General features: G+C 41.0%; 1 protein-coding gene across 2 annotated transcripts in view; it reads left to right on the top strand.

Moving 5' to 3' along the window:
- The window catches only part of LOC147751179 (uncharacterized protein C3orf20 homolog), a 452,887-nt gene that overhangs the window by 89,260 nt on the left and 338,490 nt on the right, over positions 1–25,137 (top strand). Inside the window, exon 5 of one of the 2 annotated variants that reach the window (XM_086919068.1) lies at positions 16,825–16,884. In XM_086919068.1, coding sequence (XP_086775194.1) covers positions 16,825–16,884 — 60 coding nt within the window. Of the gene's footprint in view, positions 1–16,824; positions 16,885–25,137 lie in introns of those variants that run through there. The other variant, XM_086919069.1, reaches the window with a different exon arrangement.

Below are 25,137 nucleotides of genomic sequence, written 5' to 3'. Positions count from 1 at the left end.
ATGGCAAATATATGATTGCTCTTGGAAATAGATATGAGAATCAAGTGGCACTATATTGTACACCACAAGAAGAGTTATTTATACAAGAAAATGAAAACAGAGAATTGGGGACTAATTCAGTACAAAGCATGGACAATGTGAATTGTTGATGCTCTAAACAAGAAAATGGGAGAAACAAGACTACAAAATGATTTATAAAGATTTTTATGTCAATGTAGAAAACAAGTGTGTGCTTACTGACTTATGCTACATCCTGTGTACGAGTACCTGCATAAACAAATGCATACAGGTAGAGATAGTTACGTAGGATTTTCAAAAAGTGTTGGGAGAAATCAGGATTTCAATATGTTGCTGAGCATGTTTGCAGCTGATGTTTGATGTCATTTAAATAATCGAAACCTAAACTGAGGTGGCATGGTGAGCAAAATAATGATGGATTTAACCCAGATCTCTTGACTGGGGGGGGAATGTTTTGATATGCTCTGCATTCCGTCCATCAATTGTGTCCCTTTTGATGTAAATAATCAAGGCAAAAGAACAGTTAGTGTCATGAATCATATCGACCAATCGAAAGTCACATTTACAAGACCCCAAGCAGATTTTTTTGAGCTCACAAACTGTAATGGTCTGAAGCATGTCTTAGTAATTCTTTGCTTGTTTTCTGAATGATGGTTTTGGTGGCTTAGTAGACTAATGCAGCCACTATAGTGGCCTGTGTTCGAACAGGTTCAAACCCCGGTGGGTCCACCCAGCCTTTTATCCTTCTGAGGTTGATAACATGAGTACCATTGAGTTGGGTAACAATAAACATCTCTTATTCAGCGCCAAGATACCCTTCGTGCGCTTTACACATTTATGTAAATGGGTGGAAGCTTTTCCCACAAGGAGAGCAGATAGCCTTTACAGTTGTCAAATTGTTTTTGAGGGAGTTAGTTCCATGATTTGGCCTTACAACGTCTGTTGAGACTTGATCGTGGTGCACATTTCAAAAATGAAGATTTGTATATAATATGTACAGCATTCAATACCAACCAGAGAGTCCATTGCAGTTATCGACTACAATCCTCTGGTCCTTTGTAAAGGGCAAATGGCACTATTAACAATAAGCTAGCAAAGGTGTTTGGCTCGACTGATTTTAAATGGCTTGATGCTCTTCCTCTTGTTTTGGTGAGCATGAGAAGAACTCATGACAGAAAAAATGATTTATCACCCCACAACGTTATCCTGGGTTGAGCAATGAGGCTTGCATTTGTACCTTCAGTTGCACTAGTTTCAATAACTGATTATATCCTGCTAGATTATTGCCTAGCCGATATGGTGCAATCTGTCTCTCATCAGGTGACTGTGGCAACAGAAGAATACAAGGATATTCCATGTCATGGATTAAGTCCTGGCGAGTGGATTGTAATCCGAAAGTGTGTCCAGAAGGGATGCATGAATGAGTGCTGGAAAAGGCCATATCAGGTGATCGTAACAACAAATACTGTGTCAAAATATGCAGGTGTTCTGCAGTAGATCCACATTATCATACAAAGAGATTCAGAGTAGCAGTAGCAGTGGATGAGTCAGTCAAGAGATCCAATAAAGAGCACACAGATTGACACAGACTCCTGAAGTCCAGTTTCAAAACAATGAAGAGAATGCAGAGCTTAGCAGTGCAAAAGACAAAAGCAGCAGCAAGACGTAGTAGTCTTTGATCTGAGCAGTGAAAAGTTGCACTTGAAAATCAAGGTTACAAACACCCTTAAATGAAAGAAGACCTTTAGTGTTAATAGTGCAGACAGATATTAAAGTTGATCAAAGTGAAAATCTAACTTTAATTTCAAGCCCACGCTCAAGTTAAATTTTCTTGGATAACAGACGAAACAAAGACTGTTGCAGAGAGGAAAAGGGCTGAAGATTTTCCAAGAAAGAGAACTTGTAAAAGAAAGCATTGTGAGCCAGAAAGAAAATAAGCGGAGACACAATTAGATTGAGAAACTAGCGGGACTGAGTCAACAGTTGCTAAAAGGTCGACAAGGAAGAGAGTTCTGAATCAAAAAGTTGCCTCACTTGAATGAGTGTATTTAGCCACAGTTTTTGAAGAACAAAAAGGTGAAATCCTCAGTGACTATTCATTGGTCAATCTGTGCTAGTGCAAGTTTAAAAGTGATTCCGTGATGGAGTTGAAAACAGAAGAACTACCTTGAATGTGAAAAGGAGACATTTGAATAAAAGTGAAATCCAAAAATGATGACTAAGAGACTTTAAAAAGGCCTTGACATACTTAAAGACATTTACTGAATAGCGACTATGAACTTATGGGATTTACCATATTTTTGATCAAGTTGGAAAATCATAGAGTAGAGACTGAATTTGATGAACTTTGAAAGAGTTTTTTTTTAAAAAACTAACACCTGAACTGAAAAAAAAGATGTTGATTTTGTTTTGGGTTTTCTTTTTGTTTTAATAAACTAATAAGAAAAAGATGAAAATATTATTTTGAAGAAACTGTTTGTTTATTGTTCATAGAGAACACATAGTTAGTAGTTTTAAGGAGGATGTGTTTACTAAAATGATAAAAGAATATCTAGAGATAATGAAGGTAAGTGGGTGCTGTGTTTGCACCCATCTTCATATGCCTGCTGGAGAGTGATCTACTTATTTGCAGTTACCGATTGCATATTCTTTATTGTGTAGTGTTTATGTAGCAATTTCTAACCAAAGTGAATTTCTTTCTCCTTATTTGACTGATTTTAATTTGTCTTTGGAGAATGTATATATTAGGTAAGATGATAGAGAACGTATGGTAAGGTTCTTTGAGTGATTGTACAAAAACAGATATGATACTAACCCAGATGAAAGTTGCGTGTTTTATGAGTAGAGAGGAACCTGATTTTTTTTACAGAATATAATGAAAGAGGAGTAAAGGTGGTGAGAAACGTGGAAGAACAGAAAATTGCATTAGGAAGAAATAAGGGAAGAGGAGGAATTTAGATTGTCAGGTTTGCATCCTAGATTGAGAATGGAGCAGGAGAGCAGAGGTGAGTTGTGTATGGTAAGGCGTAGCTCCTCGAAGGGAAGTGAGGTACAATTTGCCACTGAGTGTGTATATGATAGAACTTATTAAGTTAATGGAAATTATTTGCTTGGTGAGGAACCCATTGCGAGGGGAATTTGTATATTTGTGTGAAGATTGCAGATTTTAATCTGCCAAGAAATTGGATTAACTCAGTGTTCCATAGAGTCTATCATATGAATGAATTAAATGATGAATATAGTTTGAAAAGAGTGAGTTGTAGTTTTGGACAAGTAGTAGAGATACACTTTCTTTAGATACGGCTAGGTCTTTTAAACTAGTGAATGTAGAAATAGTGGCAATTAGGGATATGGTAATGCAAAATCGTCTTTCTTAGATATTCTTTTGGCAAGAGAGGGTGGAGTCTGTAAAGTAATCAAGGCTAAAAGGTGTTGTACATGTATTCCAGCTTATAGTGAAGCTTTTGATTTCATTATGACTAATATGACTAACAACAAAGAGATTAGGTCTTTGGAGGACCTTGGTTTATGTGAAGCTGTAAGCTCATGAATTAGAGAATTAGGGAAAAGTTTTGGTAAGATTAATAAGTGGTTATAAAGTATAGATGGTGCTGATCTTCAGTCGATTCTAACCCCTACAATAATCATAATGATTTGTGCAATTGTTCTTTTCATTTTGTTAAAATTACACAAATGCATAGCTACTAGATATAAAGGTAATTGTGAAAATATGTTGAGAAAAAGAAAAAAGGTCAATGGAAATGGAGGATTTAAAAGAAGATCACGTTTACAACCTGTTAAAGATGGAGGAAAATGGTTCATAAATGTAGAAAATGAGGCTGTGTACTAATTGATGGCTGATTAATAAAGTTTATTAGTGGGTTTTAAGTGATCTTTTAAAAGTAATCAGAGGGGTGAGGTTGTTAAAGGTTTTTGTAATGTGCTATTTAAGTTAACAAATAATTGGAAATTAATAATGATTTTCATGATGAATATAGTCATAATCGCTGAATTAATAAAGTTGCACTTTAAATGATTTAGAAATTAGTTTATTAATATAGTTAAGTTATGCCACATTTTCATAGAGACTGACTCAATATGAACAGATCTTACTCACAGCACAGTACATCTAAATTAGGAGATGCACTGTCTTGAAACCAACAACACTGCTTCCTATTTCAGACAAGAATTGTGTAGAAAGGGAGAAAGATGATGAACATGATGATTAATTGGACCATGATTGCATTGAAGTGACAGAGTTATGCACCAAACCAAGATGGATGGCTGCAGTTTCTTGTGTTTTGTTCAACTTTCTCCTGCTCTACCCTTACCTCTTTATTGCACAACAAAAGACTCAAATTTGAAAGTAAAAATATTTTATACTAAACTTTAGACAGAAAAAAGAATAGTACTCTGTAGGGCTCTCGGTCCAACATCCCATCTCCTCTCGTTCTCCACTGTTAAAAAGAAATTCAAAGTCTATAATTCAACTTTTACAAATTTCTAAAAATAACCATTCTATTCAAACACAAACATCCACACAAACTGGACCCACCCCAGTTACCCTAACTAACCTAACTAAGGAAGGACAAGCCACATCCAAAATATACTCCTTACTCTCACCTAATAATCAAGACTTACTGAACCCTTACAAGGAAAATAGGCACATATACTAAGGTACAGTCTCAACTCCTCCCCCAAGTAATAGACAGGAACAATATGTGGTCAAATTTGGTGAAGAACATAATTTCCCACCTTTAGCCCAATGCACACGACTGACAGCACACAAGGCACAGGGGACACCCAACAAACTATTTAACTCAGGCTTATACTATTCTCACCTATATAGGAGTTGTAGGGAGGACAGAAGTGACCTTAAATATACCCTGTTATATTGTAGCCAATCCAAAAAGTTCTGGGAGGAAGAAAGCTCACTCATTTTCCAAATACTAAATATAAATTGGATCCCAGACCTCACTGCTATTGCTCTAGGTAAATACCCTACCCAAATCACCCTCTCTCTCCAAATTGATTAAATACTTCTGATAGACATTCATATAACAATTGGCCTCAAACCTCTTTTATATGAACTGAAAGATCTCAGACAACTTTTGGTGGGCAGGGGTACAATTTACTAGAGGAGCCGATAATTCTGTAAACAGAAACCTTCAATGAAATGCTATAAAGAATAGCAACATGTGGAAGAAGCTTGAAAAATATATTTCTTCCCAGAAACCCTCTTAAGATTCCTGGAGGATACAACAACCCTTTACTTTTTATTCATAAAGTCTTTATTAATCATACTATTACAATACATATACATTTTAACACATTTACAATATCCATCTGATAGCGATAATCACAAGTTGTCCTGTTCTTTCTCAAATGCAAATATCCTCAAATCAGTCAGTCAAAATAGCTTTATTTCGATAATACATATCATAAAAGCTGCAAATTTCCCATAAAATTATATAAATAAGATAAAATGCAATTTGTCATAAAACGGAATGCCATAATCAATGATCTTGAAAATTGATTTAAAAAATAGATAAAAGTCGCTATTTCAGTATAAGAACCATACAAACTTTAAAATCAGCAGACAAGTAACGACAGTGCAGATTAAGGGGGTCATTAGGATCGCGGACGGACTTGAGTCCGCCCCCCACCCCCCACTACACCTAGGGGGCCCGCAATGGGCCCCTGCAGTGCAGTTACACATGCTTTTCCACGGCGGAAAAGCCGCCGCGGAAAAGCATGTTTCCATGCACATCCTAATCTGGCTGAAGGTGTCTAAGAGACACCTTCACCATTTTAGTGCTTTTCCGCCGCGGTTGTAAGCCAGCCGCGGCGGAAAAGCTGCGGACCTAAACCATGACCCACCAGCCATCCTAATGTGGCGGTGGGTCCTGGTGGGTCCGCAGAGGATTTTCCGCATCCTCCGGGCCGGCGGTGGCCAGAGCATGAGGGAACGTCCGCATGGGCTGCGGCGTTCCCTCTGTGCAGATTAGGATGTGACCGCCAGGGTGGCGGTCACATCCTCTATTTTTAACATTGCTGCGGGTGGAGCTTCAAGCTGCACCCGCAGCAATGTTAAAAATGCATGCACAGCATTTGCGTGCACAAAGCGGCAGGCACCGCGCGGTGCCTGCTGCATTGTGCATGCAAATGCAGGGGGGTACCATAGGTACCCCCCATGTGCACCCCCCACCCCCCACTACACCTAGGGGGCCCGCAATGGGCCCCTGCAGTGCAGTTACACATGCTTTTCCACGGCGGAAAAGCCGCCGCGGAAAAGCATGTTTCCATGCACATCCTAATCTGGCTGAAGGTGTCTAAGAGACACCTTCACCATTTTAGTGCTTTTCCGCCGCGGTTGTAAGCCAGCCGCGGCGGAAAAGCTGCGGACCTAAACCATGACCCACCAGCCATCCTAATGTGGCGGTGGGTCCTGGTGGGTCCGCAGAGGATTTTCCGCATCCTCCGGGCCGGCGGTGGCTTCCGCCGGCCCGGAGGATGCGGAAAATCCTCCATCCTAATGACCCCCTAAGAGTTAACATTCAGGTTTCTTAGTCTAATACTCCACGCCCATCTAAAGAATGTAGCCAGTCCACAAACATAAAGTTCCTGTGCATCAGTTCTCAAGATACGCAAAGCAACATGATAGCTACGAGTGCCCAGTTGGTTATAAATTGGTTTTAACTATCGTTCTCTCTGTACTTTGTAAGCTGGGCATACAAACATGATATGTGGAATTGACTCAAGAATAGCCTCACAGCTTGGACAGGAAGCAGGTGTCTGAAAAGGAGGCCTCCATTTCGCAGTTATCCTCAAATCTCTTTTATTTCCTCTTATCTGTGATCACCTTCCTCTGCTCTCTTTTTTTGACTTTTTATATTACACTATCAACATTAGGTATGGGTATTATATTATCACCAAAGTACAATTAAGAACTATTTTTTCTTAAATAACATATACCAAATTTCTGTAACCATAACCTGCTCACTTTGTAAAAATTACCTTCTGGATATGTAATACCGCATACCGTTTTTCAAGCCTTCTATTTTGAAAACCTAAGAGAACTGTTTAAAGTGAAAAAAGGAAGTCCTCATCCCTTTGATTTTAAAGACAGTATTCTGTTTCTCCAACTTACTACATAGGCAATTGCTTACCTCAAAACAAACCAAAGTCCACCATCAAATAAATATTCCTATGTCATACAGATGTTATCCAGTAACTTAGATCTATTTTAAAATATATTTTGTATGCATGTACCTTATGATTATGATTAAAATACAGAAGAATACAATTCCAGAATTGACTTTCAGTATTTTCATTGCCATTAGCATTTGTATAATGAATAGCATCCACTTGTGTGGCCTCAAAGTGCTCTTTGTTAAGAGTTTTGCTTTTATTGAAACAGTGGTTGTTTTTGCACTGCTGCAGACGTGGTCACTGCAGCTTGGTGTACTAGTGTCACAGGATGGTGTATTAGACAGTGGAAATGTTCCAGCCAGACAAGCCATTGTGGGATATTCTAGTTTCATTTAGAGATTTGGCATAGGTGATCTGGCAGGCGATATAGCAGCTTAATATTATTTCAGGAGTTGGAAACATTTGCAACATTTTAATAGCTATCTGAAATGAGGGGGGTTCCTACATTTTCAACTACATTCTGGAAATGTGTTCAACAGTTTTTACTGAAAAATAGAAATATTTGAGGTGATCTCTGGTAAAGTGGCGAAACTCAACCTTACTTGGATCACGGAAAGCAGGTTTTATCTGGACTGTTAAAAAAAGTTAGACAACGTTTTAAAAATCTTGCCTCTAATTTGTGGAGAACAAGATGTGCAATGCAGAGTCCATGAGTGAATTTCAGCGGGACACTTGCAGCCAGTGAAGTTCTTGTAAGTTCAGTGTTATGTTCTCTTAAGCATGTAGATGCAATAACTGAGTTCTAAATCACCGTCATCGACATAGAGTCCATTTGCATGAGCGACACAATGGTGGCTTGATCCAGTTGTACAAATCCTAGGAAGTGAAATAGTAATCTGAGAAGTCTGAGGATATGGAATGAGTGTTTTCCACCTAAACTTCGCTGTGGTGCCAAGGCTTTGTGTGGATGTTGTAGGTACAGGCAGGATGTGTCCTCCTGGATGAGGCATCCTGGAGCAAGGAATGCAAAGATGAAGGCTGCAGTGTTCCACCCCCACCACGATCACTGGTATGTTCAGAGAAGGACAACCATAGCAGTGATGGGTAGTGGGTGAACGCAGGCAGAGGCGCAACTAGAGCCACATCCCGGGGAGCTAAGAAAAAATTTCGGGGGGGGGGGCTGAAACTTTAGGCAATAGGAAGATTGGAGCGGCAGGGGCTCTTAGAAGGGGTGAAACAACAACAAAGCCTCATTAACATGCAAATTGTCTTTTAAAGACCTCTGAAGTGCTCGGGTGCGGCTGTGCGTGTGCCCGGGAAGCTGTCTCATTCCGGGCTGCCCCACACGACGGGGGGGCTGAAGCCCTTTGAGTCCAATGGGTGTGGCACGCCTGAACGCCGGTGTCTGAACCATGGAGCCATTGATGGTGGGCAGGCAGGGTGCAGCACAGCAGCAAAAACAGTGTGAGGGTTTTGGGCAAGCGTTCTTAATGGCCACTGATTCTGTCTGGCACTCCTGGTACTTTCATCAGGGGTTTGGTGGACAACTGCCAAGCGATGCAGGTCTCTTTCCTGCCCTCCTTCCCCTGTTGCCCTTACCAATCCCTAAGTATTGTTTTATTTTAAATATGAATAGTTATGTATTCGTTTTTTTTTTTAGTTAAATCATTTTTTATTGAGGTTAAATAACACAAGAATACAAATAAAATCATTCGGTTCCTACAAAAAGGAAAAAGAATATATATATAGATAAACATACAAAACATCAGAAAAAATAAGTGATACAAACCAGATTATAACATTTTTATACTCCTAGTTTTGAACATAAGACTATGAAGCAAAATACATAAGGAGAATAGAACTAGGACATAAAACATATGTAATAGTGAATTTAGAACCTGCGTGAAAATAACAGAAGGTAAACAGTATTCAAGAAAAAGAATTAATATTCTTTTTTTTATATATATATATAAAAATTAAATAAATAAAATGTTAAAAAAAGGATAGAGGGGAAGGGAAAAGAGAGAGAGGGGAGATAGAAAGGAAAGAAGATAGAAAGAGAAAGAAACAGAAGTCAAAAAATAGTATAAAAGAGAAAACTATAAAGAAGGTGAATCCGATGATAGAAAAGAAGTGAAAGGTAACCACAGTAAATCAGATTTAATTTGTAAATGAAGTGAAGCATGGGGCACCAAGGCAATTCTATTTTCATCACATATTAGATTCCACCATAGTAAAAGTGATAGTTTAGAGTTGTCTTTCCAGCATGTTAATATAACCTTAAAAGCTATAGCAATAAATAAATCAAATAAAATTGATTTGGGATTAATATGATCAAAATCAGGGGACAAAGTGCCTAAAAATACATTATGAATATTAAATTGAATTTTATAGGAAAACATCGAAATACATTTTGACCAAACAGCTTTCCACAAGTTGTATACCTTAGGACAATAGAACAATAAATGCATTAGAGAACCTTCAGCACTAAGACATGACCAACAGGATGGAGAGACTGATTGGTCAAACTTATGTAAAAGAAGGGGAGTAATAACAACTCTATTATAAATAAAATATAAGGATTGTGTAATATTTGCAGCTTTGGAAGTTTTGAAGAGTTTTTGCCCAAATTTGTCCCACTGAGATACAGAGAGTGTTTGAGAAAGATCCTGTTCCCATTCTAGTTCAATCTTCGATTTAACCCTTGCACAGGTAGTAGATAAAGTTTTATAAACAAAGGAGGCACTGGTAATAATATCAGACGGAAGTTGGTATAAGGGGGTGTCAGGAGTGAGGGAAGTAGGAATTGGATGAGAATTGAAACTCTGTAAACAATCCAGGAAAATTGGTGCTAAAACGTTATACTGGTGAATGAAAGAATCAGGAAGGTTAAAGGTTACTTGCAGTTGATGAAAAGGTAAAGCACATTATTAACAATCATTTGATTAACATAACAAATACCCTTTTCTTTCCAATGTTTGTAATAAAAGGATTTGTGACGGAATTTTATGTGTTTGTTAAACCATATTGAGGATGCAAGGAAAAGACAATACTTATCAAAATTCCTAAAGAAAAGTGTGTGAAGCAGATACTGAGAATATTTCAAAATTGGATATTTGGAGATAAAGGTACAATTAGTCAAATAAACAATATCCTTAACTGAGAAATCATTTAATAATGAACATTCTACATTGACCCAGGCAGGTTTAGACACTTCTTGATAATCTTTAGACAAAGCATAAAATTGACGGATCAGGAAAGCATCGTGGTACAATTTAAAATCAGGAAAACGCACACCTCCTTCAATCTTGGGACGAAGTAATTTGGACAAGGCAATACGTGCATGCTTATTATTCCCAAAAAACTTAATACATAAAGAATTAATCTGTGTAAAATAATATTTGGGGATTTTGAATGGTAACATTGACAATGTGAACAATACTTGGGGAACAATCATAATTTTAATTTTATCTAGTCTACCCCACCATGATAAAAAATAAATGAGACCAGGAATTCAACAAGTTGGTAATTTTATGTTTAAAGGCAGTAAAGTTATGGGATAATGTATCACGTATGTTAGATGAGAACCATGTGCCTAAATATTGAATTTTTTGAGGACACCATGTAAAATTGGTAGAGTCAAACATATGTCTATAACATGAAGGGTTTAAAGGCAAAATCTCAGTTTTGGAGAAATTTAATTTATAACCTGAAACAGTAGAAAATAATGAAATTTCATGTAAAAAAGGGGGTAAAGAGGAGGTAGGATTGGATTTATAAATAAGAACATCATCTGCGTCTGCCGAAAGTTTAATTTGGTGTGACTTTAGGTTAAAACCAATAATAAGGGGGTTGCTTTTAATGCGTTCAAGAAAGGGTTCCATACATAATAAAAAAAGAAGTGGGGAAAGGGTCAACCCTGGCGAGTACCTCTTTGGAGTGAGAAATAAGGGGAGAAAAGACCATTGACAAAAACACATGCTTTTGGATTTGTATATAATAATTTAACATAAGAAATGAACTTTGGACCAAAACAAAACCATTGCAAAGTAAAAAATGTAAATTGATACTTGTATAGCGCACTACTCACCCGCAAGGGTCACAAGGCGCTTGTACGAATACCGCTGTGGAACCCATCCTGGCTTTCCCTGTGAGGCGTCCACTCCTGGGCACCCCCAAGGTGGAGGCCAGGCATCCTTAGCATTGTGGGGGCCGTTGTGGAGATTAAGCAAGCTATTGCCAGAGTTGCAGAGTGGGACTCCATGATTGGAATAGGCACCGAGGCGAGAATTATCAGGTCCGTGGAATTTTGAGCCCAAGACCCGCCGAGGCGGGAATTGATTCCTGGTCCCGGGCTAAACCTCTGCATCAGGGTCTGCCGCTCTAGCCATTGAGCCACACTTCTCCAAAGTGCGTATCATGAAATCCCAATTAATTCTGTTGAAAGCTTTTTCAGCATCCAAAGATAATGCAGCTAAGGGAGAAGGGCATTTTTTGCTCAAGGAAATAAGATTGGAAAACATTCTGGCATTGTCAGAAGCTAAATGTCCTTTGACGAAGCCAGCTTGATCTGGGTTAATAAGAGAAGGAATAACTTTCTCTAGACGAGAAGCTAAGATCTTTGCACAACTTTTACAATCATAATTGATTAGTGATATAGGACGAACATTTTTGCATTAGATGGGGTCTTTGTCTGGCTTAGGGATGACAATAATAAGGGCTTCTAAAAAGAGCCACAGGCCTTAGAGTTATATAAAGGAATTTAAAAGTTCCAATAATTTAGGAGCAAAAATTGATGAGAAGGCTACAAATAACTCAGCTGAAAGCCATCAGGGCCATGAGCCTTCAATTTTTTCAAGGATTTTAAAGCATCAGATAATTCTTGAAGAGAAATAGCCACTTCAAGAGGTGTGAAAATATCCGGGAGAGTGGTAGGTTTAGGGATGTGTTGAAAAAAGGAGGTAAAGTCTTCTTCAGAAGGCTTAGTAGTTTCTGTGTATAAAAGATTATAATATGATTGAAATGTACTAACAATATCAGAATGAGATGAGATGAGTTTATTATTTGTTTCTGCATGGATAGGACCAATTACCTTACTTTCTGATTTGATTTTTAAAAGGTTTGCTAGCATCTTCCCTGCTTTGTTTTGGCCTCCGTGATATTTCGTTTTAACCTTAAGCAGGATGTTACAAGCATCAACAGTAGCAATTTTATTGAGGGTGGATTTAACTTTAATTAACTGTTGTAGTGATGATGAGGATTTGGAAGTGTAATAAGTATGTTCTAATGTTTTGAGTTGTGATAAAGTTTCCTCTATATTTAGCATGCATTAGTTTCTTTTTCTTTGAAGAGTATGCAATAGCGAAGGCCCTAAAGGATGCTTTAAAAGCATCCCAATTATTGTGTAGGTAGGTGTCTAGAGAGTCATTAAGAACAAGAAATTCATTAATAAAGGAGGTCGCTTCTGAAATAAAGGTACGATCTGATAAAAGGTGGTTGTTAAAACGCCAACGGCCTTGTTTACATGTAGTGATAGATAAATCAATAGAAATAAAAACTGGAGCATGGTCAGAAATAAAAATAGAGCCAATTTCCGATGAGTGGAGGTAAGGTAATAATGCTTTGGAGATTAGAATATAATCAATACGAGATCTGGTATGGTGTACAGAAGAGAAAAAAGTAAATTCAAAAACATCAGGATTACACATTTTCCAAGTATCAAATAGGGGACGAGATGACAAAGCAGATTGAAAAGATTTGTGGGTCTTATCTGGTTTAAATTTGCATTTGGATTGTCAGTCTAAAAAAGGATCTAGCCAATTATTAAAATCACTACCAACCACTATGTTAGAATTAGATACAGATAATAGCTTCAATTTTATAGATTGCCAGAATTCTGGATCAGTTTTAACAGGACCATAAATATTGAAAAAAGTAATTTGTATTTTGTTAATTATAGCATCAACCATCACCCACCGACCAGAAAGATCACATTCAGTTGATACAATTTGGGCATTAGTAGATTTATGAAACAATATAGCAACACCACCATGACGATCAATAGCAGGAGAAAAAACAATTTGACTGACCCATTGGCGTTTGAGTTTAAGAGATTCAACATCATTACAGTGGGTTTCCTGTGAAAAAGCAACTTGGGGTTAAGTTTAGCTAAATGAGACAATACCTTTTGACGTTTGACAGGATGCCCAAGACCACGAACATTCCACGAGACCACATTAACCATGAGGAAGGATTAGGGAATACATGAGGAAACAGGAGCACAAAACTGCATAAACAACAAAGAGAAAAAACAAGAAAAATGGAAAAACAATGTTGGATATGTGATGAAATATACCAATTATTAAAGACAACACTAGTGCCACGAAACAAGACGAAAGGTGAGATCGAGAAAGAAGAGGAAGACAGAACAAGAAAAAGGTAAACAGATCAAGGAGTAGAATCAAGATCTGTAAAGCAAGGAATGACCGACGTTGGAGGAGCATAGTGACGTCGAAGGACATGGGCAGCAATAATAATAAAATATCTGAAATGAGAGCCTCGTATATAAGAAAGCAACAGGAACAATTCAAACGGTTTTAACCAAGTATAACTTGAATAATCATAATAACAAATATTGTACTACAAGAACAGTCAGATGTTGGTATCCATTCCACGAGATGAGACATCATGTAGATAAAGTTTATGTGTGTTAGGTTCATCAAATGAACGTGAACGCCCTTCATGAGTGATCTTGCAAAGGCATGGATGAAGAATTCCATATTGAATATTTAGCTGTCGCATCTGAGGACGTAGGGCAAGGAATTCTTTACGTCGAGCATTTGTTGCATTGGAAACATTCTGGGATATGAAGATATTATGTCCTGACCAGATGAGCCGACGTTTAAGTCTTACTGCCTTTAGGACATGCATAAGCTCGGTAAATTCCAAGAACAGCATTATAATTCCAGGTGGTTTATTTGAAGAGGGATGTAGACGACCAAGACGATGCGCTCTCTGAATGTTGAGGGGAGATGCAGATGGCTGCAGATCCAATAGTTCTGGTAGGAGCTTCTGTAGGAAAGAAACCATATCAGCGCCTTCAATATTTTCCGGAAGACCGTAAAGGCGTAGGTTATTCCTTCGATTACAATTTTCAAGATCCTCTGTGTGTAATTTTAACTTGTGAATTTCTTGTTCTAATATGGGAATCTTTGAAGAAACATCTTGTAAGTCGCTCACTCGTTGTTCAAGTTCCAAAACCTTTCCCTCCATAACAATCCATCTCTCCTCAATTTGTTTTAGCTTTTCATTGGTAGTAGACATAAAAGGTTAAAGACTACGTACTTCATCCAATATAGAGTCCAGGACTGGATTTTGTGAGGAGAGAATTGGAGAAGGTGGATCATTTTTATGCCTTTTTGGTTTAGTACCAGAGGAAGAAGACCTGACAGAATGAGAATCAGTAGCCATTGTGAAAACACTGAAAAGAGCAATTACTTAAATGCCGCACTTGGTGAATACGTCTCAAAAAGATAGGAGAATGGACTGAGATCTTATAAAGAGAAGGATGGTAAGGTGATAAAGACAGAACCTGCGTCACACATTATAATAATATCATTGAGCAGTAGTAGCAAAAGAGCTTGAGGGATAGTATGAAATATCATAATAAGACCCAATTTAAAGATGTAAACTTTCTCCTTGCCACAGAAGATATTGAAACATTGATAAATGGATCACTTTCATAACATAAACATTGTTCAACCATGCCCTAAGATGAGAGAAGGCTGGCAAAAGGAGAAAAATATGGGTGGCTCAGAACATAATGATGGGAGCACTGGGCGACGCTGCACTCTCTAAGGTATTGGTGCTCCTTCAGTAAAGATCCAGGTAGTAGTTGGTTAAATTAGTGCCAATGTCAGAATCACAATTGCATTAGTTGGAAAGTTTTCAAAAATCTTCAGAAAGTATGAAAGTATGGCAAATCCTGCCTATAAAATAAAAGATGACTGCTAATAAGAGTGGAACAGTAAGGAGAGGGCAGTTAGTTATGCTGGGCACTGGGAAGCGAATTTCATTTGTCTCCTTTATTTTCAAGTAAGAAAGGCCCAGAAGAATGCTTATTGAGGCGCTTTCATTTGGAAAAACAGGCCGCTGAGAGGTTAAACGCCAGCGCCGAAAGCAAAATGTCAGGCACTCGCGATTCTGCACACTAAAAACTCACCACCGTGGCAAAGGGGACCAAAACCAGGTTTGGGAGCACAAAATCCACTGAAGGGCTCACCGCATCTTCATGCAGACATTCCCGCAGTCCGCTGTTGTGAGAGCCGGCAGACGAGGCTCGAAAGCCGCAAGAAAGTCCCGCTTCAGAGCGGAGCTCAGTAAGGCTACGTAATGACACTTTGTCGCGTGGCCACGCCCCCTCACTATGTATTAGGTTTAGCTAAAAAATAAATGACATGTAGTTTCAAGCAGAGAGGCTATTCAATTCTGAACACCCCCAGTCACAACACTGGTTTTCCTTATGTTTAGCTTCAGATAATAAGGAAAATCTTATAGGGATCGAGATGGCTGATGTTATCAGCCAGGTATGAAATAAAGAGGTTGTTAAAATCAATTAATTCATGCTAATTGTTGAGCGATCGGCTGCTCTTTGTTAGAAGCTGGACAATGGCAGGTAGTTGGTCTTTTTCCCGCAGCTTGTCCTTTGGCAGTGGGTGAATAATCTGAACTCGCTAGGAGAAGTTCTTCATGGCCACAGCAGGAAGGATACAGATTATGGGACCTGCTAGACCTGACCTTGTGTCTCCACCAAGGTGAACATTGAAAGAGGGTCAGAAGAAGATCGACGTGCCATCCCCTGTCTGAATTTGGTTGCATGCTTCCGAGCCCCCCTCGTGCACTTGGCCTCTCCTGCCCTTCCAGAGCTGCATGTAACGTCAGCAATGAGACTCTGGTCCACAGAGGAAAATGACGGCCCATAGAAGAGCTTCTTCTAATTAATAAAAAAACTCTTATGGGCACTTGGGCTAATTTGTGCCAAAAATGGGGCCATCCGTGGTTTTACCACTTGATCGCTTCCTCTCCTGCCTTCGAGTTACATCAGCGTGTTTCGATCTCACAAAAGCACAAAGGGTGATGGGAGGCTGCTTGCAAGAAATCTAAAAACTGGAAAATTCTCTGGCTTGCATTCTTACTAGAGATCTATTACTCATGTGCCACAAATATTTTCCGTATATTCTTGTGTTTTTAACTGTATTTTTTTTAGATTTGTCTTTGTTTATTTACTTATTGCCTTTTGAATTATTTTTTTTAATATTGCTGTCTTATTGAAATCTTTGTTGCCTCTATTATGAATTTTTGACGTATTTACAAATAAATTTTGTATTTTAACCTCAGTTTAATATGGTTCTTTGCACTTGTGATACTTTTGTATAAGCATTTTTGTCTGCCTAGGTTGTTGTTTCCCAATAAAATTGCATTCTTCCCCATCCTTCTTTTGCCCACCACGTCACCTGAGTACTTTTTGCTGTGTTTTGATCTCACTCCATACGCAGGTATATTCTTTGTGAACTTTTTGTAGAGTTTCTGTGTCTTTGTTCAGGTGTATTCATGCGTACATCAAACAACATTAATAATTGTCTTGCTTGATTCTAGGTGAGAAAAAGTCAAAGAAGATTGATAATACCGGATCTGACGACATCCATCCAGAGACAGGTACCCGCCATGGACCTACTGCTTCCCTGTATTTCGTTTAGTTGATCTAAAGAGGAAATCATAATACATGTTTTATTCAAATTTATTGGGGAAGATTTTGAAATTAGACAGTCACCTGGTATGTAAATTGTGGTTATCATGTAACAAAACATAAGTAAAACAGAATAAATAAAACCTCCTGGCGCTGTTTCCGGTTGGGAATTTCATTTTTCGCTCCATTAATAGCTTAGAAAAGCAAAGTTCTTAATTTGACACATGCCATATTCTCGACACCACAATTCTACTGTTAAATGATTTGTAATATGAACCCTTGCGGTAGTTATGCACTAAGATTCTATCAAATGATATTTTTATTTTTAGGTGTGGTGAGATTAATACAGTGAGTATTGGCTAGTCCTTGTGTTTGACAAAGGCAAGCACCATGTGTTTTTAAAATACCCCTCACACACTATGATTCCCATAGTGTCATGCTTCATCATCGGGGTCTTCCCGTCCCTCTATGGGGCGGGGCGTGCTACGACCTACGTACTACGCGGGAGCACTTTTTTTATGGAAATAGGCTATGTGTGGTGTAAGGATAGTGTGAGTGGTAGGGGTTGGATGAAATATGGGAAGTAAAATGAAATGTTTAAAAATTTCCTGGCTAGTAGAAAAATTAGTTTATTCAATTCTCTAGCTGGAAATAATAAAAAGGGGTTGTGATTGGGTTATTTATTAAACTCTACTTGGTCGACATGTTTCGTAAGCAGTCCCCCACTGCTTTACTCATCAGGACCTATGTTGATCCCTACTGCACTCAAGTAAATAATCTTGGTAAAGTATGCCTACTTTCCTAAAATAGACTAGCAAAAATAGGCTAGTCCATTAGATCCAGGGCCTGAGTAGGCCCTTTTATTGCAAAAAATGTGACCCAGTCTGGTCTATTTTTCAAATTTTCTCGTGCCTCATGAGCGTTGCATCAGAGGAGTATTCACATGATCAGTTTCCGCTGGCGATACTTCTCTTGTCTGCCTCAGTGCCGCTCCGTGGGTACCCCCTGATGCTTTTTTTTTTTTACTGCTCTGAAACCGATGCGGCAAACCACACGATACCGTGAGGTAATCGGTAAGAGGGATAATTGAACAAACTCCAATACTGAAAAGAAGGAGTAACTAAGAAGAAAGAATAAAAGCCGCAAAGGTGGAACCTATATGGAAAAGGAAGGGGCTAGATAGACCAGAATGAGGAGCTGATAAGAATCGGATGCCCCCCTTTTTTAACCAGATTCTGCAAATCAAAAGAAAGCAAAGAAGGAGAGCGTACATCTCTCATTGAGTAAACTTTTAAACAAGAGCTGCAGCAAACAACCCAAGTGATTACCCCGAACAGTGAGAAGGGGAGCAGCCAAAAACGAAAAATAACACTGTTTTTAATTGTCCTGAAGAAGGTGGTGCGCACAGCAAGATCCACCGAAACGCGTTGACCTTTTTATGTATTTTCATTGATTGTTATGAATATTGCTTGATTTTAAATTGTTTGCTTTTCCTATATATGGCGAAATAGAATATGCAGTTGAGTCCAGCATTATTTGCATAGTGGTCATATTGTTTTTAATTTGTTTGATATCTGCATAATAAGGTGATGTACTGACCAAGGATGAATTATATGCGGTTCTATGTTTTTATGAAAATAAAAGTTTGAGATTTTATCTCGGTTACACAATGACCCCCAGTAGTTTGTAAGTGCCTTTTGTGGTGCCACCTTTAAAACAACTCTCACACTTGTGTTTGAAAGATTTGAATGCTTGATGAGTCCCACAGGCTCGAGATGAATAGACCCGAGTAAGAAAGAAATTAGTGTATGATATTGTGTTACACGACCAAGGGAACCCCTTGTTTTTTACTTGCTGACTGACCCTGTTCCCTTGTGGTCAAGTAAGGGTGACTCTCTTCCTGTTTTTATAGTTATGTGTTATTTTGCCATGCTGATAAATCTATAGTGACAATCAAATGGGTCATGATCTGATCAAGCAGAGACCCCAGAGCGAGTGATCTGTCAACCATCTGGGGGTCCACTGCAAGTGATCAATTCTGGTGTTAAGTGTGATCGGAGGCATAACAGTATGTGTAGTACTTTGTGTTTGGATGATGGGATTGCCATATATCTCTTAGGCACAGCTCCTTTAACCACCTCTTTCCTTCAACGGGCATTGCCTCAGCTTGTCCCACTCTCTGCCCAAGATTTGATAACCATGCTATTGAAGTTTTCACCCACCAGCATGACTCTATATTCTGATAATAATATTTTAGTTGTATTGCCATTTATGGATCTACCCTGGCCATTGTTAGGCTACTGTAAATGACTGTCCCCCTCCACCCCATGGCCAGTCTCAGAGCCAGAAGTCTTTCCACTTCCTGCACCATTGTCCTCAATATCTAACTTGTGAAGGTGCTGGACAGTGGAATTGCAACTACTCCTTTCTTGACCGGGCCTGAGGACAGAAATTGTATTGGGAACCATCTAGATCGCAGTCTTCGGCAATCCCTTTTAAACAGGTGTGTTTCCTGTAGGAGACCAACCTCGCATGACGTGTCATTTGTTTAGCTGGCACGTTCCAGCCTCAGCGTTTAAACTCAATATTTAAGCATTCCCATTAGTGAGGTGTGGAAGTGCTACTGGTGTGAGGCGTGTTGCAAGAACAAATCCGTTAATGGTCAAGTAAAGCGGACTCTAGTGTTGTTTGTCTGCCTGACATGCCTCCGTTTGCAATATGGAATTACCTTCGATCAGAATATACCTGTTCCTAACAACATGGATTAAAACAGTCTATTCTTTTCTTCCACCTTCCTGAGAAGTTGCAGGTGCTGGGGTACTGTACACTTTTGCTTAAACCTTCTCCTTCAGACTAATTGTCTCACTCTTATTTCTGCCGTCACCCTTTTTCATTAAATCAAAAATGGCTCTATGACTTACTTGGCAGTTTGAACAGGAGTCCCTTTTGGTTTGTTCATAAATCTTTTTATTAGCATTTTAAACGTACAACAAGCCCCCCCTCCTGCCCAATCCAAATTTGGTCAGACAGGCAGCCACGCAATACGGATAATGGGTTATTTAAGGTTAGCAATTCCCCATTAACTAAATGTCTCTTCGTTCTTCCAGCGATTCAAGATCCTCTCAAATTTATGAGGGCAGCCATGGGCTTTATATACTGCCTCCTCAGCCCTCATGCACCAGTCAAGGTTCATTGCCCATTCCTGCACTTTGGGCGTAGTAGGGCTGCCCCATTGTTTGAGTATGTTCCGCTGGGCAACGGAAAAGGCAATGTTGCAGAAGAGCAATGTGTATCGCTCCAGTGTTTTCTCTCCCCATATACTCAATGTGCCCAACTGGGGAGTGAGGCGTAACTGCACCCCCAGCACTCCTGATATCCTCTGCCCTACTCTTTTCCAGCACCCCCTCACTTGTGGGCACTCCCATATGGAATGGAGCAGGGTGCCACTCCGTCACCAACCCCTCAAACACAGATCAGTCTTGCAGCTCCTCATTTTGTGTACGGTTATCCTCGTAGCAATTTTAACTGTACCAGGCAGAAACCTGCTCTTATTGAAACCTTCAGATGGTAATGACAGGCCTCCCCTAGGTATCATCCTACAATATACCTAGTCTCGTTCCCACCTGAATCTGAGTGAGTCTAGTGGGTGGAGACTATGAGCTAGAAGTGTCATGTAGGTCAGTGAGATGGCGTGACTGTGCAGGGGAGATACCAGGGGGCATTCTTCCGGCGGGTCCTCTAGTTAATGGGTATGCTTCTTAAGGATGTGTTGCATCTGTAGGTATCTCAGGGACTAACTGCTCAACATATCATACTCCGCCCATGTGTCTGTAAAGGGGATCAGCTGACCTTCCTTCCAGACATCCCACAACACCAATATATCCAGTGTGTCTCATTTTCTGTGGCCCCCAATCCCCAGAAGATCCCTCAGTGCCTCTGACTCCCATAGAATTATTATCAATGTTATTTTCCCTTGCCAGCCCATTGCTCTCACTACCCTCCTCCAGGTGTCCACCACAACCGCCGTCTATGGCGGGAGCCCCCTCGACCTTCCTTCCCGATACAGGTGACAGGAGTCTAAAGCCCTTCTATCTGCCAGGAGGGATGACTCGCACAAGTCAGAAAAACCCAGTCATTTACCATCAACAGTTTTGCTGCTCAGTAGTACAGCCTCAGGTTGGCAATGCTATTCCCCCTCCCAAGTTTTCCTTGTAAACATTGCTAGGGCAATGTGTCAGGCTCACCATCCCAGAGCAGTGCCTGTGTGGCCTCATCCATCTGTCGGAAGAACCTGTCTGAAATGGCATAGGGCACATTTTGGGAAAAAAAAGGAACTTGGGCAAATATATACCTTTTTGCAGTGCTGCCTTACCCATCCGCAATATTTGAAAGCTCCTCCAGTGGTCTATGTCTGTCCATATGCCTCCAGAACTCTATTCAAGTTCTCCTAGAAGAAATGATCTCAGTTGGCAGTGATGTAAACATCTAGATACTTGAAGCCTGCTGACTCCCAGCAGACTGTGAGGTGGCTGCAATGTGGAAGGCATTCATCTGTCAGGGGATAGGCTACAGATTTGATCCAGTTGATCTGGAGTCCCCTGTGTGTCCCCAAGACCAGCAATATCTCACGTATCTGCAGAAGGGATTGGCTGGGTCTGCCAGATAGAGAAGGAGTCACATCTCAGGCCATAAAGTTGAGCATCACTACGGACCCAGATAACAAGTGAATCGAAGGCCACCGCAAACAGTAAGGGGGATAGTGGACATCCTTACCACATGCCCCTTTCTATCTACATTACCTCCCTCAGCAGGCCATTAAAAGACACCCTGGCCATGGGGTCCTGGTAAAGTAGTTTTAGCAATAGTAGAAAATTCCACCCAAATCCCATTTTCTCTAGTACAACCATTAGGTAAGGCCATTCTATGGAATCAAATGCTTTTTCTGCGACCAATGATAAAATACCAGTTGGCTCCCCAATTCTCTCTCTGCGGGCCAAGCAGTGAAAAAGGCACCTAAAATTGGTTTGCGTCGCCCTACAGGGCATGAGGCATGATCGACCACCAACAGGAATTCCATTACTTGCAACATGCGACCCGCAAGGAACCACGCTAGTACCTTCACCTCCATGTTGATCAGTGAGATAGGTCAATAGGACATGCAATCCTCCCATGACTGGCTTCCCTGCTTTATTTGTAGGCACAATCCAGGCTCGGGGCAGGTCGTCCGGAAGTTTTACCATTTGTTTGACACTACTGAACAATTTCCCCAAGTTGGGGTCCTGTCTGAGCATGGAGGCATTAAAAAAATTCCAGCGGGAAGCCATTAGGACCCTATGCCTTCCCTCTCTTAAAGTGGGACAGGTCCTCTGCTTTCTCTGAATCTGATATCTCGGCTTCCAGTGTTTCCCAAGCCCCTTCTCCCAGGTTGGGGGTAGGGAGTTCTCGGATGAAGTCCAGCAACTCCTTCTCATTGCACGATGTGTGCGACTTGTATACCTCGTACAGATGCGTCACCATCTCCTACGCTATGCTTGCTGGCGTCTCCACCATCACTTCGCGCCTCCGTCTCAGTCTACGCATCGGTTTCTGTCACTCCTTGCCAGCCAACCCAGGAGTTTCTCTACCTTGGTACCATGCTCGTAGACCCCACTTGTTTCATCTGATGACCTTAGTTCCCTGCTGAAAAACAGTTTGATAGTTCTCTCTAGCCTTATCGATCTTAATCGCCAATTCAGGCATTGGCGATATGATGTATTCTGCCTCCCCTTGCACCAGTTTTATCCCCAAGTCCTGACACTCCTGTTCCCTCCTCCTTTTTCTTTCTCACTGTATGGGTATCAATTGCTCATGGACCACCGTCTTGTATGCCTCCCTTGAGACCTCCCCGAGTACATTGACCCCTTGCCGTCTTTGAAATAGCTTTTAGATGCTTGTCAGGTATTTCTGGGTGTCCCAGTCAACAAGTTCTCACAGCAGGTTTAGTCTCTGTCCCATACTCTAACTCCCCGGTTGCGTTTGGGAATGCTGTGATCATGGGAGAAGGATCTAAGATGCCTCTGGGCAGGTACTGAGTGTCGTCGTACGTGTTTGTTTGTTGGTGGGGTACTAAGAGATAGCCCAGCCTTGTGTATCAGTTTAGGAAACGGATTGGGTCCAAGATGCTCTGTCCCTGTCTCTCTGTGCGGTGTGCCCCTATTATTGTAAAAGTGCCTGCCTGGCCAACAGCCAGTTACCCATTTTACTCAGTCCAGTCTTTTGCAACCCAGGAGGGAGGTAGCAGGATGCCAGGTTCAGGGTGAGCCCATTCCAGATGCCCACTACTGCGGCTCCACAGCTGACTGGTGTCAGCCATGTCTGTGTAAGCTGGAAGGGAACATTTCTACGCACCAAGATACCAACCTCCCTTGAGCTCAATGTGTATCCTGAGTGTGCCACCATTATGTATCTTCCCGTGTTGAGGAATCAGCATTTGTTGCCCACTAAATGTGTTTCTTGAAGCGCAACCCCATTCGGGTCATGTCGGGATAGGCTTTTTGTCACGATTCCCAATTTAATAGTATTGCCTAGGCCAGTGACATTTCATGAGAGAATCTAGAGGTTCACACTTCCATGCTTGGGTGCCCGTTCTATCCTGGGATTCATACCTTTAAATGGTCGGGTTTAGTCCGCCTGTGTTCGTCGTGTATGCTGTCATCTGGTGATTAAATTAATCCCTTTGCCTGCGATAAAACAACAGCCCTCCCAACTATCTCATGCGATGAGCTTGGAACTATCTACCTTCCAATGCTGGAGACGTCTGTCGCCCCCCTCGGTAACTGGTGTCCCTGCCTGCCCATGTTGTTCAGTGCTAGGTTGTGGTGGGAGTCCCGCAGGAAGTCATGAGTTCTCTCAGCTGAGGAGATTGGCTGTCATTGGGGTCAGCACTGGTGGCATGTCCTCCTCATCGTGATCATCTCCCGCTACTGAAGTCTCTCCATCCGTTGTTTCCTTGTCCAAATCCAGTATGTCCCATCTGGTGCCCCTGGGCCAAGCCCTACTATTCTGGATCTCAGCCACCAACCGGACTTGTACGCTTTCAGCCTGCGTTTTCTTGGGGATTACACCTCTTCTGTTTCTGGACGCTCGCTTTGGTCTCTGCCTTCTCCATTCAGTATCTCCATTGGCATCAGGGGGTCCGGGTATCTGGTGGCCTTTGACCTCAAGTCATTTCTGTGCCTCAGCCTTGATTTCAAAGAAGTGGGATCCCTGGTCATTCAGTATGCGTGGCTTGGCAGGAAATAGCAGCGCATATTTAAGGTTCAGGCTTCTCAAGAGTCACTTGACTTCAATATATGTCTCTCTCTGTTTCAAGACCTTTGCGGTGTAGTCAGGATAAATGTTTAGGGTCCAGCCCTCCAGCTGCCAAAGCCTGTGAGTCCAGGCCACCAGTAAGATGTGATCCCTGTCACAGAAGTTGAGGAGCTGCATCGCCATTGCTCTTTTGGAGTGCCACCAGAGGGGGAGGCCCATCTGGAACCTGATATGCCTGCTCTACGGTGAATAATTTGGAGTACTTTCCCTCCAGCACCATAACACCCAGCCAGTCCTCTATATATACTTCAGGTGATGGACCCTTCTCCTGCTCATGAATTCCCACTATCTGGACATTGTTACTGCTTGAGTGGCCCAATTTCACAGCCAGTGCTGCCAAGTCTGCTTTCAATTTCTCTACGCAGCTCTGGACACCCATCTGCATAGATTTTAGTTGCGTGATGGGCCACTCCGTGGCTCCAACTTTCTTAACCAGTTTTTTATGGTCGACCCGAAGCAGACCCACCTCTTAGGTCAATGTCTCTATCTTATGCTTTGGAGAGGTGTTGGTATCCTGAATGGCAGCTAGTATTGCCCTGGTATGGGCCTTGAGGATATGTTCCTCAGTACATAAGTACCACGCAGGCTAGTCCTCCCACTCCTGTGGGGATTCATCTCAATGGGCCTGCTGAGCACCTTATGCACAATCCATCATTATTGTGCAGCTTGCTGTACTTTTCTTACTTGCAAGGGTCTCGGGCTGCACCCCATCACTGGACACCTCTCCTCTCCCTCATGCTGCACTCATGCCTCGTCATCTTCTGTGGAATGGGGGATGGGGCCACCTCGCAGCAGACACCCCCCGCCCCTCCAGGGAAGCACACTCTGCCCCTCAACCCCCTGGCCACCACCAGAACCCCAGCTGCGGTCTG

Source organism: Lissotriton vulgaris, chromosome 1_1, assembly GCF_964263255.1.
Source record: "Lissotriton vulgaris chromosome 1_1, aLisVul1.2, whole genome shotgun sequence".
In the NCBI taxonomy this organism is placed as follows: Eukaryota; Metazoa; Chordata; class Amphibia; order Caudata; family Salamandridae; genus Lissotriton; species Lissotriton vulgaris.
Note: the sequence above shows the minus strand (reverse complement) of the source record. Positions and strands in the feature narration are given on the sequence as shown.